Source organism: Bufo bufo, chromosome 2 (genome assembly GCF_905171765.1).
Source record: "Bufo bufo chromosome 2, aBufBuf1.1, whole genome shotgun sequence".
NCBI lineage: Eukaryota > Metazoa > Chordata > Amphibia > Anura > Bufonidae > Bufo > Bufo bufo.
In genome coordinates this window covers 160,760,096-160,777,970 of record NC_053390.1, presented here as the reverse complement: position 1 = coordinate 160,777,970, position 17,875 = coordinate 160,760,096, and the positions used below count along the sequence as shown (strand labels likewise).

At 42.8% G+C, this 17,875-nt stretch overlaps 1 protein-coding gene across 1 annotated transcript in view; it reads right to left on the bottom strand.

The window, feature by feature from the left end:
- Positions 1-17,875, bottom strand: part of MAN2A1 (mannosidase alpha class 2A member 1) — a 192,152-nt gene that overhangs the window by 50,989 nt on the left and 123,288 nt on the right. The window contains exons 4-6 of the mRNA XM_040421611.1: positions 11,587-11,758; positions 8,479-8,606; positions 3,877-4,050 (exon numbers count right to left, since the gene is read on the bottom strand). Of these exons, the coding sequence (XP_040277545.1) occupies positions 3,877-4,050; positions 8,479-8,606; positions 11,587-11,758 (474 nt within the window). The remainder of the gene's footprint in view (positions 1-3,876; positions 4,051-8,478; positions 8,607-11,586; positions 11,759-17,875) is intronic.

The following is a 17,875-nucleotide window of genomic DNA, read 5'->3' as shown; positions in this document are numbered from 1 at the left end:
ACGTTAAACGGATGCCTTAGACTGATACCACACAGTGGCATCCGTTCACCGTAGAGTACCAGAGGATAGATCATCAGTTAAATGAAAGTGCAGAACCCCTTTAAGTTATTTTGATGGTAGTTCTGGAACTAAAAAGGTTGAGACTTCTGATATAAAAGATAGTATGCCTATGCCTGCACACACGCACCTAAGACCTCAATCAGATGTGTGCAGTGTACCAGTGTTTAACTGTATATTCCAGCTATAACACCCAGACCTTCCTTGGTTGTACTGAACCAAGACTTCTACTACCATTGCTACGGAGATAAAGGGGTTGTCCGGATATTAATATTGATGACCTATCGTCGGGATAGGTCATCAATATCTGAACGGTGGGGGTCTGACACCTGGAACCCCCGCCAATCAGCTGTTTGAAGAGGAGGCGGTGCTCCATGCGAGTCAGCTTTCTCTTCATTGCACTGCACTTAAAGTACTTGTTCCATTAAAGTGAATGGAGCGACTACTTGTAATTACACTACGCCACCACTCCACACGGGACGTATTGTCATGACAAGGAAGTGGCACTTGCATGGAGCGTCGCCTCCTCGTCTCACATCTGATGGGCGGGGTCCTGGTGTCAGACCCTTAATCTTATATTGATGACCTATGCGGACGATAGGTTATCAATATTAACAGCTGGACAACCCCTTTAAGTTCAGTTTGGTAGAACCCAAGTGTGCGATTGGGTGTAACACCCAGAGTATAAACAATTAAACACAGGGACAATCTGCTTGTGTGAACAAAGTCACACACAATCCATACCTGTCGGTCGAACGATTGTCATCTCTCCCGCTTCCCTCATACACGTTCACCCTGACTGAATATGTACATGTATTACATGGGGAGTAAGGAGAAAGCATCTGCCAGACACTTCTGGTGGTGGCTTATTACTTGATCCTTCTCTCCACTGACATCTCGTCAGGAGAGAGTCGGGAGCACCCCCGATACACATTAAGGAGGACCCGTCACCTCTCCTGACATGTCTGTTTTAATAACTACTTGCACTGCCTATGTAATAACAAATTCTAGAGCATCCATTCTGATCACTCGCTGTTGTGTTATTTCTTTGTTATTTCTACTATAAGTATATGAATTGTCAGCAGCTTCCAGTAAAGGTACAGATGGGTGTTACCCGGTAGAGGGAGGGTTGTGTCCCTGCACGGTCTGCCACTGGCAGTACTGATTGGACAGAGTCAGACCCACCAGCTACTGGTAACGCTCAGCAGTACTTTACTGCAGACTGCCGGCAATTTATTTGTAAACTTCTAGGAGGAATAATACAGGAATGGCACAATATATAGTCATATGAATAGTAATACCAAATTGGTATTACATAGGGAATGCATGTATTTACTAAAACAGGCATGACAGGAGAGGCGACAGGTCCTCTTTAAATTGTTGACCAAATCCGCCGAGAGCGGCGGGTTAAGCCGAAAATACACCTATGGGTGCTTTAACAAGGAGATAATTTTGGTGATAATACATTGAGGTTTCAATTAAATATTTAAAGTTTCACACATTTGTTGTAAAACCTATGAGACGTATGGTGGGGGAAAACTAATTCAATGTAGAGTTTGACTTTAATAATACAGGGCACCATAGCTGAAGGATACTTGAGCTAACAGACATTTCACAGAAAAACTAGAGCAACTAAAGCGTTTAGCATTTGGGGACAAAGAAGGTTGCCGGCACAGCAGGTTCAGAAGGCCCCAGGATGTCTCAAGCACTTCAGACCTTGAACCCTCAATCTGCTGAAGCTGAACTTTCCACAGCAATTCTGTGGCTAAACGTTGTGCAAGTCAAGCATAACAAATATGGTCTTCGGCATAGATCAATGCAGTAAAATGTAATAAAATGACCCACTTTGTGTACTTCGGAAAACAGCAGTCTGACTGGACATTAAAACCTGGTGGACTGAGTAACTTATCTGTGAGCAGACCCAACTCTCAACAGTTTTTTGTTTTAATTAAGGATGTAACAATAATCCATTAGGATTTTTTCATAGAATCGAATGCTCTTAGATTCCAAACCGCGCTGCCAAAATCTCATTCCTGATGAACACAAGAGTTCAAATTCCCAGACAAATATTTTATTAGAGGAGAAAAACAAGAATTTACCATCAAGAACTATACATGGGCAAGATGTTAAACAGAATTATCCTCTATTTTTACATATATAAAATGCATTTTATACACATTCCTTTTTTTCTAATTTGTTTTTATTTTCTGATGGTAATTTCCTTTTATTCTATTTTCTGTACTTGATTATGGGAGCAGCCCTCTTGGCTGAGCTGCTGTTTAAAGCATTCAGAAATAGGAGTTCAAGGCAGAGGGCATCTTTGAGGACATTTTTTATTACTGCATTCTACTTATTCTAGGCAAAAATAAATTTCTCCACTAGAGAATAATAAAAAAAAAAACACATTCAACTGTTTTTCTGCTTTATATATTGAAGACCTATCCTCAGGACAGGGGTCCTACACCTGGCATCCCCACCAATCAGCTGTTTGAAAAGAAGGCAGCGCTGGTATGAGTGCTGTCTTCTCGTCACTGTTTACCTGCTCGTCGTCGCAACGGTGAGCAGGTGTAATTACATCTCAGCCATCCCATTCATGTCTATGGGATAGCTCCTTCCTGTTCACTTAAATGGGAAGGAGCCATCCCATTGAAGTGCATTGGACGGCTAAGATGCAATTACACCTGCTTACCGCTGTGGTTGCGACGGTGAGCAGGTAAACAGGTAAACAGTGACGAGAAGGCAGCTCTCGTAGCAGCACTGCCTTCTCTTCAAACAGCTGATCGGTGGGGGGCCTCACCGATCTGGTATTTACCTATCCTGAGGATACGTCTTCAATATAAATAAAGGAGGACAAACACTTTCAGTGCTTTCTGCTTCAAAGTGAATCAGTCAGAACTGCTCTGGCGGCTTGATCTGTAGCCCTCATCTCTGAACTCCTAACAGCTTATAAATACTCATTTAAGCTTAATTATTATGAGCTGTCAGGAGTTTATTGACAATGGCTACAGATCAAGCTATCAGAGTTCAAGCAGAAAGGAACAGCCTGCAGATATACTGAAAGTGAAAGCTGTAAAGGAAAAAGTTTTTTCTTCAATAAAGCCTAAAAAGGAAAAAAAGATTTTAATTCAAAATGAGTAGAAATCAATGATAAAAACATTGACACCAAAGGGGTCTATAGCCTTTAAAGGGAACCTGTCACCAGGATTTTGTGTATAGCGCTGAGGACATGGGTTGCTAGATGGCCGCTAGCACATCCGCAAAATCCAGTCCCCATAGCTCTGTGTGCTTTTATGGTGTAAAAAAAACGATTTGATACATAGGGACAGGACTCACATATGCAAATTAACCTGAGATGAGTCCTGTCCCTATGTATCAAATCGTTTTTTTTACACCATAAAAGCACACAGAGCTATGGGGACTGGATATTGCGGATGTGCTAGCGGCCATCTAGCAACCCATGTCCTCAGCGCTATACACAAAATCCCGGTGACAGGTTCCCTTTAAAGCAGCCATACGGACCATAGGAACGTGCAGACTAAAGAGTACTCACTGACTTCTATGTGGCATTGTTGTAGATGTGCTGTGAAGAGGTCGTTGTACCGAGAATGGAAGGAAGTGCGCTGTGGCCATCACCTATTGTGAATGATGGATCTTGTGATATGTATACATAGGTGATGCCTGCTATTATACTCCTGCCTGAGGTGAGGACTCCTGAGAACTGCTCTCTAAAGAACAGGGTGTGTCAGCCTATTAAAGTGATTTCGGGCATTTTTTATTTTTTTTGTACAGAGAAAGTAATAATACGAGTTCTTCACTTACCCCAGCTTTGTCTCCAAAAGAACTCTAATGTCTTTTTTGCAGAAAAATGTTTCTTTATTGAATAGTGAATACGCTGAATAAGCATGTTAGACAGCCCTGAGCGTTTTAGAAGGTATGCCATGGTTGGGGAATGTCCAAACGGATCCACAGCCCATCCAGATTTTGGTTTTACACCTATAAAAAAAAATCCATTTAAGTTTATAGTAGACATGTGTTGTATGACGACTTTGTTAATCATTAATATGAAGAGAAAGAAAAATCAAGCTGGATCAAAGATAAAGCTGGCCTAAAATAGTCATCTTAATATTATGCAGAAAAACTTTTAAGGCTAGGTCTACACAACGACAGTTGTCGCGCAACATTTTGTTGCACCAAAGTCGCGCGACAATTTTTATAATGGCAGTCTATGGTGTCGCACTGCAACATGCTGCGACAGTCGCAGAAAATCCATTTGAGATGGATTTTTCTGCAACTGTCGCGTTGCAGCATGACGCATGTTGCAGTGCGACACCATAGACTGCCATTATAAAAATTGTCGCACGACATTGGTGCAACAAAATGTCGCAGTGTAGTTGTGCCCTATCTGTCGCGCGACAAATGTCGTCATGTAGACCTAGCCTTAATAAGGATTGTACATGGATTTTCAAAGTTCGAGATCAATTTGTATTGTGGTGAAATGCGGCGACAGACCTTCTTTGGATTAAGGAGGTTGTCCAAGTTAAAGGGATATTCTGGTCATATTACGGTAAGTTATTCCCTATCCACAGAATAGGGGATAACTTTTAGATCGGTGGGGGTCCTACCAATCATGAGAACGGAGGCCTCAGACCCTGTGGAACCCTCCAAAATGAACGGAGCTGTGTGCGGCTGATTGACTAATTTCTATGGGAGTTCCGGAGATAGCCAAGCCAGGTAGACGCACACATTGCTGATATTGCCTGTGCTTGGCTAAATGCTGGCATTGACTATAAAAAAAAATGGATGGCTCACTCTGCAGACTAAGATAAATTAAATGTATTTATGATACTGCTGGCAATACACATCAGTACTCTTTAGATACTCTTTAAACAAACTCAGACCTCCCCTGTAAATCTGACAAAGACAACAAGATATAATTACCCCTTTTCCGCTTCTGAGTTATGGTCCTCCCAGCCGCCGACATCATCCTCTTGGATGCAGTGGTGACATTCAATGCACACAGGTCACCACGCACCAGAACGTCACTCCCCAGGCCAGTGATTGGTTTCACCAGTAACATGTGTGCACACGTCACCGATGCAGCTAGGAAAACTAAAAGCAGCGGGAAGAACCGGAGCCCAGCGCTGGAAGCAGAGGGGACATGGGCAAGTGTTGATTCATTTGTTCTTTTACCACATGTACAGCGGTTGCTCTGGGTTTTATTTAACCCCTTAAGGACCCGCGCCATACATGTACGACACTGGTGGACGTGATTTAAAGGACCAGCGCCGTACATGAACAGCAGGCTGATCGGGCTGCATATGCCGGCATCGGTGAAAACACAGATGCCGGCGTGTTAACCCTTTGTATGCCGCGGTCAAAGCTGACCGCGACATGCGGAGGGTTCGCGGAAGGTATGGGTGCCCTCCACATCTCCATCGGGTAGAAAAAATTAAATAAAAACATTGTTAAAACAATAATTTTTTTGTTACCTTACATCACAAAAAGTGCAACACCAAGCGATCAAAAAGGTGTATGCCCCCCAAAATATCAAACCTTCACCTCATCCCGCAAAAAATGAGCCCCTACATGAAATATATTAACATCTAAGAACAGATAGTAAAGCTATTAACCCTTCAGGACCCTGCCATATTTCACCTTAAGGACCCGGCCATTTTTTGCAAATCTGACATGTGTCACTTTATGTAGTGATAACTTTAAAATGCTTTTACTTATCCAGGCCATTCTGAGATTGTTTTCTCGTCACGTATTGTACTTCACGACAGTGGTAAAATGTAGTCCATTCTTTTTATTTATAAAAAAAAATGCAAAATTTACCAAAAAAAAATTGAGAAATTAGCAAAATTTCCAAAATTCAATTTCTCTACTTGTATAATAGATAGTAATACCTCCAAAAATTGTTATTACTTTACATTCCCCATATGTCTACTTTATGTTTGGATCATTTTGTGAATGCCATTTTATTTTTTGAGGACGTTAGAAGGCTTAGAAGTTTAGAAAGAAATCTTGAAATTTTTCAGAAAATTTCTAAAACCCAATTTTTCAGGACCAGTTCAGGTCTGAAGTCACTTTGTGAGGCTTACATAATAGAAACCACCTAAAAATTCCCCCATTTTACAAACTAGACCCCTCAAGGTATTCAAAACTGATTTTACAAACTTTGTTAACCCTTTAGGTGTTCCCCAAGAATTAATAGAAAATTTCACTTTTTTGGCAGATTTTAATCCATTTTTTCCAGTTACAAAGCAAGGTTTAATAGCCAAACAAAACTCAATATTTATGGCCCTGATTCTGTAGTTTACAGAAACACCCCATATGTGGTCGCAAAACTGCTGTATGGACACACGGCATTGTGCAGAAGGACAGGAACCCCATATGTTTTTTTGAAAAGCAGATTTCACTGGGATAATTTTAGGCTGCCATGTCACATTTGAAGACCCCCTGATGCACCCCTAGAGTAGAAATTCCCAAAAAGTGACCCCATTTTGGAAACTACGGGATAAGGTGGCAGTTTTGCTGGTACTATTTTAGGGTACATATGATTTTTAGTTGCTCTATATTACACTTTTTGTGAGGCAAGGTAACAAGAAATAGCTGTTTTGGCACAGTTTTTATTTTTTGCCATTTACAACATTCATCTAGATCATGTGGTATTTTTATAGAGCAGATTGTTACGGACGCGACAATACCAAATATGAATTGGTTGTTTGTTTCAGTTTTACATAATAAAGCATTTATTTTTTAAAACATTTTGGGAAAAGGACGCTTTTTTATTTTTATTTTTTTTAACTTGAAACTAAATTTTGTTTCGTAAAACTTTAATTTTATTAACTTTTTTTTCCATTTTATTATTTTTCCCACTCTGGGACTTCAACATTACAGGGTCTGATCTGTATTGTGCTGTATTGAACTGCTAGTGTCTTACACTGTAAGAAGGTAACAGTTGCCTGGGGGCTTGGCCTCTTAGGCCCCTGTACATGCTGGGCCCCAAGCCTTGGAATGGCTTGGGGCTGCCATGGCAACCATCGAGTCCCCGCCACAGCAGCGCGGGGACCCGATGGATAAGGTGAGGGAGCGCAAACCTCCCATATCCCGCGGTCAGTCAGCGCTGACCGCGGCATATGAAGAGTTAATCCACCGGCATAATCACCGATGCTGGTGAAAGCAGCAGGGATCCGGCTGTCAGTAACTGCCGGATCTCTGCTGCTGATTGCGGCACCGCACGCGGGGGATGAGGGAGGACCGCAGGACGAGAATGCTTGTCCTGGGGCACTAAGTACCGGCCCTTTAGGACGAGCAGTCTCGTCCTGGGTCCATAACATGTTAAAAATTGTTTTTCTAGGCTCCTGATATTGACCTATCCTTAGGATAGGTCTTCAATGTCTTATCAGTGAGGGCGCAACATCCTGCACCCCCACGATCAGTTGTTCCTTACAGTCTCCAGTGCTGGAACCAGCTCTTGAATGGAGCAGGAGGCACAGCTCTATTTAAAGCGTAGCAGCCGTGCTACATTACTGCATCTTAGTTGCCACTAAACGAGAGCTGAGCTGCAGTAACCTGGCATGGCCCGTACACTTTGAGGAGAATCGTGCTTCCTGTTCCATTCAAAGTGATTGTTTCAGTGCCGGAGCAGATGATCGGTGGGGGTGCAGGATGTCGAGCCCTAACTGACTGGACATGGAAGACCTATCCTGAGGACAGTTCATCAATATCAAGGTCCTAGAAAACCACCTTTAAAGCTGCCTCATGTCCACAGCTTGGTACAGATATGAGATGCTTGATACAGATGGTAGCCCTTTACCATTTTATGAAATATGAATATGATTTTGTTCATATAATTTAAAGAGGACCTTTCATGGGTCCAGACCTTATAATCTAAGTATCAGGGTATGTAGGGCATACAGCAGGGATCTAATAGTGCTTACTATTTTTTCTGGGTACTGCTCCGTTCGCCCGCTGTGGCCCCCGTTAAATTCTCCCGCCCTGTATGCTAATTTTTGCATCAGTGCAATGAGGAGAAGACTGAGTCTCTCTGTGGGCGTTTCCTTCTCCCTGTCGGTGAGGTGTCCAATCGCATCGGAGAGCGTCACAGCGAGGGAGAAGGCAAGTTTTCTCTCACTCCCTGGCTGTGACGTTCTCTGCTGCGATAGGACAGCGCTACAGCCAGAGAAAGACTCAGTCTCCTCCTCAATGCTCCAATGCAAATATTAGCATACAGAGTGGAAGAATTTAACAGTGACCACAGCGGGCGAATGGAGCGGCGCCCAGAAAAAATAGTAAGCGCTATTAGATCCGCGCTGTATGCCCTACATACCTGATACTTAGTTTATAAAGTCTGAACCCATGAAAGGTCCTCTTTAAATAGCTAAACCTTTAAAAAAATAAAATAAAAAATTATCTTACCAAGATTTTTCTCCAACCACTGGTGCCCTTCTATTAATTGGTCAATTAAACAAAAATAGTGAGTGGAAGCTTCATCAGCCATAACCCATCCGCCCGTAACAATCTCAAACTGTTTCTGCTCAATTAACCTGTTAATTCAATAAAATAACAGTGTTAACACTAAAGCTAGCAAGAATAGCAAAGCCTTCAATTAATACATTTTTCCACAATGTGATTCACAACATGCTGCCTATGCAAGTTACAAAAGAATCCAACACTTGGGTTTTTAGTCAGGCCACAAGTGGTATGCGACTGTCATAATAGACCACAATCCAAGTCTAATGTGACCTGCCAGCAACTTTTCTGCAATTTGGCTTTGTTTTAACAGCCAAATCACTCCTCCTAATTAGAAAGCAAGTTGCAGACAAGTCCCACAAATGTTTTCAGTTGAGCAACTTTCCTGAGACTTGCTGTCACTTGACACATTACAGTGTAACCCCGGTCTCGGAATTGTTTCAGAGCGTGTAAAACTCCTTTAATATTGATGTACAATATACCCGATGGTCTAGTGGGGGAATGGTTCTATCCTTAGAACAGAGCATCAAAATCAGACGGGTGGAGAACAGACTCTAAGCATCCACACAGATCATCTGACTAAATCGTAAAGTCTGTTCTGGATACTGCTGCTTTGTCCCATTCATTTGAATGGGACTAATCTGTAATAGCCAATCTGTTACCAAGTGTACAGGGTCCTGGGTACAGAACAGCATAAACAATGAAGAGGCCGCAGCACTCGTCCGAGCACTGTGGACCCTTCAATCAGCTGATTTGTGGGGGTGCAAAGGATCTGGCCTACAATATCTAATATTGACGATCTATCCTAAGGGTAGGCAATCAGTACTGAAAACCTCTTTACGCCCCTTGAATCACTAGAGATAGTGAAGGTGGATTTAGACCAGGAGGAGAAGCCCATTGCATAGAAGTGTTCCTTCCCGACAGTCAGCTGCTTGTTAAGTTGAGGGGATGATGTGATGCATTTACATGCAGCGATCACCTCCACAGTATGGAGGACGAGCAATCGCTAATTGAATCGGTCATCCTCATACAAAATTATTGTTCCTGGGCAGCGGAGTGCTGTATATACTGCATGATCTGCTGCCCGGTGAGATTCAGGTACCTGCGACTCAGATACTTTCACCTGATGAACAAGATTTTTGTTCTTTAGACAGGAAAATTATCATGAACCTTTACCCTATTTAATTTACTAAGCGGTTAACATTTGTAGACCACCAGCAGTATGGCGGCAATACTGTCACTAAACCTCATACCACCATGTGTAAGATTATGTACCGGTAATTTATATAGAATGTTGACAGTCTGTATAATCTGGTGAGTGTTTGAAGATCCTGGATTAGCTCCTGCTGTACACCACAGCCTTCTATGGAGATCCACCATCTTCTCGTTATTACAATAGTAAATTTAAGAGCAAACAGAGTGGCTGAAATGGCTACAAATTCCATAGACCATTGAAAACTTGGCTTCTATCAAGCATTTTTAACTGCAAACACTTATTTCAGCTTTCTGAAACGCTGCAACAATACAATAATTTGTTCTTGTACAAATTTAATGGACCTGATAAAATGTTGAGGAAAGAGTAAATGCCCCCACTACGGTTTAATTAAATCCCAGAGGCATTGTTAACATAATGTTTATTTTTACACAAGCGCTTACCATAGGTCTGAAAAATAATTAACTTAAAATAAATATTTGGGTTTTTTATTGGGTCGTCCACTGTTACAATCCATTAACTTGTTTGGCAGAGGAAAAAGTGTTCTCTTTTCTCGCGGTCCACTATGTGCAATTAGAAAGGCAGAAAATCTGGGACAGTCACTGAGATGACTAAATAAATACGGCAATTATCTTGTCAATCGTTTTCAACAGAAATTTGCTATCAAAATTACAGGTCAGCAAAGCAACCTTGCAAAATACAGTATAGGCAGCATTGTTCCTGAATTAACAATACAACTGTAGTGTATCGACGTCAGACTAACCTTGACAGTTTGTGCTAAATCTGCAATTTTTTTCAATTTACATTGAATTCTTTCATAAAGAACTCAAAACTAGCACTATGACTTGCAGCTAAAAGACCATGGGGGGCTAGCTATAAAGAATAAGCTAGTCTTAATAAGTTATAATGTATTAAAGGGAATCTGTCAGCAGTTTTGTACCTATGACACTGGCTGACCTGTTACATGTGCACTTGGCATCTGAAGACATCTGTGTTGGTCCCATGTTCATATGTGCCCGCATTGCTGAGAAAAATTATGTTTTAATATATGCAAATGAGCCTCTAGGAGAAATGGGGGCCTTGACTTTACACCTAGAGGCCCTGCTTTCTCTGCAACTGTCACATACTATCCACTTTCATTGTCGGGGACAGGCAGTGAAAAAATCATCACGCCTGGCCCTGTCAATGAAAGTAAAGAGGGTCATAGTTGCAGACAGCAGAGCCTCTAGGTGTAAGTGCAATGCCCTCATTGCTCCTAGAGGCTAATTTGCATAAATTAAAACATCACTTTTCTCAGCAACGTGAGCAAGCAGGCCATTACTGGAACCCCCAGCATAGACCATGTAACAGTAGCACTCAGTCTATATGGTAAGGAGGACATTCAGACAGATACAGAGATAATTTTCTGAAAAAAGTCACTTCTGCATCAATTTATGTGTAACGGAGAAAGCATTATTAGGCTAGTTTGACGCTAGTGTTCATCATCCCCAGCAGGCAGTTGGGGTAGGGAGCAGCCTGCAGGAGAGTTCTGCATTCCTGCAATGCTGGACACTAACACCAACCCGACCCATTCATAATAACAGGGACTGGCAGAGTTCCGCCCGCAACCCAGCAAACAAGCCGAGAATCAGTAGGACAAAAACAGCTCCGTGTAGTGGTTTTCATCCAGGAGATTCTTGGGGTTAGGTCCAGATCTCAGTCGATCCCTATTATAGTGAACGGGACCAGACAGCAATGCGGTAGCTTCCGGCAATGTCGGAATGCAGAGAGATCCAGAAAATCCCTGAGTGTACAGCCTGCCGGATCTAAAGACGGCAGTGTGAAACAGGCCTTACACTTACTTCTTAACAGCATCTCTCTTCTGGCTGTCAATTCCATCCCACCATTTGGCGAAGTAGACAATCTCAGACCAAATGAATTTTCTCTCCTTATTTTCTTGCAATTTTACAACCATATTATTGAGAATGTGCTGTGTCTGGTCTCTGAAATAGTCATCAAAGGTTTTCACCCATCCTGCAAAACAGATTTGAACAATCAAGAACTTAAAGATTAAAATTTTTAACAGAAGAATCTCTCTTCAGTACCACGGCATATCTACTAGTGACACAGACGATGGATAGCAAATTAAAGACATTAAACTGTAAATATATGGAGAGAGGCCTGAAAGAAAATGGTCAGGTAAACCAAGGTATGTAGTGAGGAACAGAAATATTTGAACACCCTGCAATTTTGCAAGTTCTCCCACTTAGAAATAATGGAGGGGTCTGAAATTCACATCGTAGGTGCGTTCCCACTCAGACAGAATTAATTTTTTTAAATTCAGGAAATCAAATTGTATGTTTTTTAAAGAATTTATTTGTCTTGCACTGCTGAACAAAAATATTTGAACACCTGAGAAGATGTGTTACTGTGCCTTTAAAAAGTCCACTTCTATTCCACTCATTAATCTAACTTAGTAGCACCTGTCCGAGTTCTTTAAAGACACCTGTCCACCCCACAATCCAGTCAGATGCCAACTACTACCATGGGCAAGACCATGTCATTATATTTATTATATATTCTATATATTTCATGACGCATGTGGCCACCAGCATGGGTGTATATACAGAAGTGCCCTAAGTAGGATTCTGTTTCATGTAACGATTTATGATGGAGGTATCCGGATTTTGGAGGGGGTGCGTTTCTTGTTAGGCTGCCGTCCGTTGCTCCTCCCCCGTTGTGATGCTCGCGTCATCCGGCGCCGCCTCCGGCACCCCGCGCCTGTGCGTCCTCTCGTCATCTCCACTCGATCAGGTGACTTTGTCACGTGAGGTGGGCGTGCTTTGACGGATTGTTCGCGCGCCGATCAGCATATGCACCTGGGGACGAGTAAGTATTGGCTCTTGATTGGTCCAGAGAGACTTTAAATATCTGATCCACAGTGATGGCGTTACCCCCTGACGAAAGCACGCCGAAACGCGCGGTAGGGTAGCGCCATCCTGGGTTGTTTCACTCCTGGTCTGATATAGGTGAGTCTCGGCTGCAACCTTACTTCCGTGGTCCTTCTTGACCTGGATGTTCTCTTTACGTTAGGTTTTGATCCATTGTGGTATGCTGTTTATTATTTATTCTTCATCTCATAGCTCTTGCTCCACATACCTTGCTTCATGCCCGTGTTTGTTCTTTGCAGCTGGTTTTCATTCACCTTCTATTATGTATATACATTTGGTTTTTGGGCTGGTCACTGTACCATGCACTTCCCATTGACCTCCATATATTTATGCATTTCTGACCGGTGTGTTCTCCCTAGGGTGGCGCCATTCTTTCCCTCTCCCTGCTCCCTTTTACCTTGTCCTCTAGCATCACATGTATGTAAATTTTAATCATGTCTTGTTATACCATAATAAAATTTTATATTTATCATTTGGTACTTTGAGCTCCATTTCCTTTGTTGTTCTGCCGCTGTCAAAAGACACCAGAGACAAAATTGTGGACCTCCACAAGGCTGGAAAGGGCTACGGGGCAATTTCCAAGCAGCTTGGTGAAGATTGATCAACTGTTGGAGCAATTGTTAGAAAATGGAAGAGGCTAAGGGTCCATTCACACGTCCGTTGCTTCTTTCCTGATCTGTTCCGTTTTTTGCGGAACAGATCTGGACCAGATCTGTACCTATTCATTTTCAATGGGTCCTGAAAAAAATCTGACAGCTCAATGTCTGATTTTTTTTCAGGACCCATTGAAAATGAATAGGTACAGATCTGGTCCAGATCTGTTCCGCAAAAAACGGAACAGATCAGGAAAGAAACAACGGACGTGTGAATGGACCCTAAAGATGACTGTCAGTCCCCCTCGGACTGGGGCTCCATGCAAGTTCTCACCTCGTGGGGTATCACTGATGATAGGAAAGGTGAGGAATCAGCCCAGAACTACAAGGGAGGTGCTGGTCAATGACATGAAGAGAGCTGGGACCACAGTTTCAAAGGACACTATTGGTAGAACACTACGCAGTCATGGTTTCAAATCATGCATTGCACGGAAGGTTCCCCTGCTCAAGAAATCACATGTCCAGGCCCGTCTGAAGTTTGCCAATGGCCATCTGGATGATCCAGAGGAGGCATGGGAGAAAGTCATGTGGTCAGATGAGACCAAAGTAGAACTTTTTGGTCTAAACTTCACTCGTCGTGTTTGGAGGAAAAAGGATGAGTTGCATCCCAAGAACACCATCCCTGCTGTGAAGCATGGGGGTCGTGACATCATGCTTTGGGGGTGCTTTTCTGCAAAGGGGACAGGACGACTGCACTGTATTAAGGAGCATGAATGGGGCCATTTATTGAGATATTTTGAGCAACAACCTCCTTCCCTCAGTCAGATCATTGAAGATGGGTCGTGGCTGGGTCTTCCAACATGACAACGACCCGCAGCACACAGCCAGGATAACCAAGGAGTGGCTCCGTAAGAAGCATATCAAGGTTCTGGAGTGGCCTAGTCAGTCTGCATCTGCATACCTAAATCCAATAGAACATCTTTGGATGGAGCTGAAATTCAGTATTGCTCAGCGACAGCCCCGAAACCTGACAGATCTAGAGGAGATCTGTGTGGAGGAGTGGGCCAAAATCCCTGTTGCAGTGTGTGCAAACCTGGTCAAGAACTACAGCAAACGTTTGACCTCTGTAATTGTAATCAAAGGCTTTAGTACCAAATATTAACACCGATTTTCTCAGGTGTTCAAATACTTATGTTCAGCAGTGCAAGACAAATACATTCTTTAAAAATCCCCCTCCATGATTTCTAAGTGGGAGAACTTGCAAAATCACAGGGTGTTCAAATACTTCTGTTCCTCACTGTAGGTCTACTGAATTCCAGAAACAAGCTGTCATGCATAAACTGTCTGGTGTATTCTTTCAGCAACCCTATTAACCAAATGATACATTTTACATGCCATTTTGTTTGGGGGGAGGGCAGAGGTGGTTTGGGTTGGACACCCTTGCTGATAAGATGTTCTGCTCCGGCACCTCAATAGGAGCAGCGCTGCAGTACCCAGCTGCATCCTTTAACAGTAGAGTAACAGCTGCATCCTTTAACAGTAGAGTAACAGCTGCATCCTTTAACAGTAATTCTGGCACTACTGCAGAACAGCCAATTGGTTGAGGTGCAGGTGTATAATCCCCACCGATCTGATATTGATAACCTATCCTGGACAACCCCATTAAGCTCTCAGATAAACTTAAGAGAATATGTCTGTATGATCATATGAAATCAGGCATTTAGAATTATAGTGTTGATCACGCCTACCCCGACTATGTATTTCTATAGTCGCATTCCCCAGAAAAGCATGCTTTTATTGATTTGTAAATGAGATTACTTGAGCACACAGTGGCCTGCCAGAGACCTCAGAGTACCACCAGTTAGTAACACCCATGTGTGGATTAAGGGCATCATAGCCTCCATTCTCCTCTGACTTCTCCCTCTTCCGGTGAGGACATAGCAGCAGTGGCAAGAGGGAGGAAGCGGGAACGGTCAGCAGCTGTGAGCGTGCAGTCAATAGGAGCTGTGCAGCCATACAACTTAGGGGGACAGTGCTCGGTGCTGCCGAATTTAAAACGTGTGCATGTGGACGTTTCTGACATTTCTGGGGGGCCCAATGCCGCCAACCCAAATGTCCCTATTATAATATGCCATTGGTAACAGTCTGACATAATTAGTCCTGCCGCTGGATTGACAGGGCTATAAATATATAGCGCTGTCTTCTAGCACCTGTGCTGTGCCTCCAAGTCTCAACACTTCCACAGCTGATCTGCTGCTGCTCTTAAAGCACCACAGATTCCAACTGAGCAATGGCTGAGCCCAGTCTTCTCATTCATGCGCCATCTCTCCTGGTCTGCACTTGCAAAGTGGATCTGCTGGTGCTTTCCAAGCATTGTAGATTCCAAATGAGCAAGGACTGAGACCAGAAGACATGGCGCAGGTGCATGAAGACCGGGCTAGACAAGATGGCTAATGGGGCCTCTGAAGCACTGGTGTCATGCTGTCCAGTTACTGCTGAGGGGGTTTCAAAAATAGCCAAGCGAGCGAGCCCAACTATTTTCAGAAATCCCATAGCAGTGAATGCAGAGCACACTGTGTGCATGTCTCTCTCTCCATTCACTGCAATGGGACTGTCAGAAATAGCCAAGTAAGCGCTCAGACCTCCTATAGCACAATTGTGATGTTGCCTCCCCTTCACTTCTGTAGACAGGAGTGGGTCCCACAGGTGGGACCTGCACCTCTCTGACATGGATGGCATATCCTAGCGATATGCCATTAATGTCTGAGACGGAAAATCTCTTTAAGCTTGTAGATCAATGGCATTATTCAGAAAGATATATTCCAGGCGGAAAATACATATATGTGATCATTATATGCAATGTAGATATGATGCATCTAAACATCTTCATTGCTCAGAGAATACATGGAACTGTCAAAAGGAGTATTAAAAATGTAAATCAAATGGTTTCATTTGTAGTCTTGATGACTTTTGTGTTATTTCGTTGATATCTGAAGAAACTCCCTACCTTTTCTCATTTTCTATGAGAAACCTCTCTGCTACAAATAGAAACAGAGTATTTCATATTTTATCAGGGGGTTTCTTTTGTATGGGTATTGGGATGACTTGTTGCTCATAGGGTTTTGTGGCTTTGAATTGTGTTTTTCACACAATTTTCAACCACAGGATATACAATGTACTGGAGGAAAGTTTGCTTTTAAATCCACACAATATGCATAATACCACAATAATGCTTTAGTTTGTAAAAGATATGAATATTTATATTTTTAAAATTGTCAGATGCATCAAAATTATGAAAGTCTGGAAGTACACCGAAAGTAATGGGTAGGTCCTACGGTTGTGCCAATGCTCCCTTTGTTTGCTCACCGTGAAGCAAATAACTGAGGTTTTTCCATTTCTATACAGGTAGCAGGCCCTTACATATGACCTAACAGAAGCCTACATATTTCTATGGTCCTTTGTTCAGACCTTGCATAATAAGTCAGTATATTAATGTAAAATAAATTATGCTGATTGACTGAATTTCCCCATTTGTAAAACGTAAAGGGTCTATCCAGTCTCCGTAGGAAACCAGACAACCCCTGGGATTAGGGTTGTTGCGGGTATCGAAATATCGATACTTTTGTCCCGTATCGATACCGTATCAGGATTTGACATTTATCGATACTAGGCTGTGCTACAGCGCAGCCTAGCATCAAAGAACATGGAGCGCGCTGCTGTCAGCGCGCACGTGTTCTCCTCAGAAGCACAGGGGAGAAGGAGTCACTCTCTCCCTGCCACTGCTGCCAATAAAAAGAGAGGGGGGCGGGCGCACTGCGCCACCAATGAAAGTTAACGTTTAATACAAATACAGGTGTCAGCACAGAATCACGTAGCCGCGATCAGCAGCAGTTAACCCCTCAAGTGCAGCACCTAAGTGGTTAACTGCCGCTGATCGCAGTTCCCAGCTATGTAATTCTGCTGCTGGCACCCGCCTCCTGTATTAAAGGTTATTCATCATTGGTGGCAAAGTGCGCCCCCCCCCCCCCCCCCAGTATTAAAATCATTGGTGGCACTGGCCACAGGGTCCCCTTCCCCTCCTTATTGGTGACAGTGGCAGTGGCAGCTTCTGATCGGAGCCCCAACAGTGTAATCCTGGGGCTCCGATCGGTTACCATGGCAGCCAAAACACTGCTGAAGCTCTGGCTGCCATGGTAAGCTACCTGCTGCTGTGTGCACTATGCACAGGGCAGCAGGGAGAGTGTAAAGTCCTATTCACCCTAATAGAGCTCTATTAGGGTGAATAGGACAAGGGATGAAAAGATCCCAGGTTCTAGCCCCTAAGGGGGCTGTTAAAAAAAAAAAAAAAAAAAAAAAGTTTAAAACTAATTAAGTATAAATCACCCCCTTTCCCAATTTTACACATAAAATATATAAACAATAAATAAACATATCACATATCGCCACGTCCGAAAATTCCAAACTATTAAAATATTTAAAAAAAATCTATGCAGTGAATGCCGGAACCGAAAGAAAAAAAAAAAAAAAGTTGAAACTGCGCAATTCGCCATTTTTTTAAATGTGGCATGCATACGGATTTTTGGGCGTTTCATTTTTTCCGCGTGGTA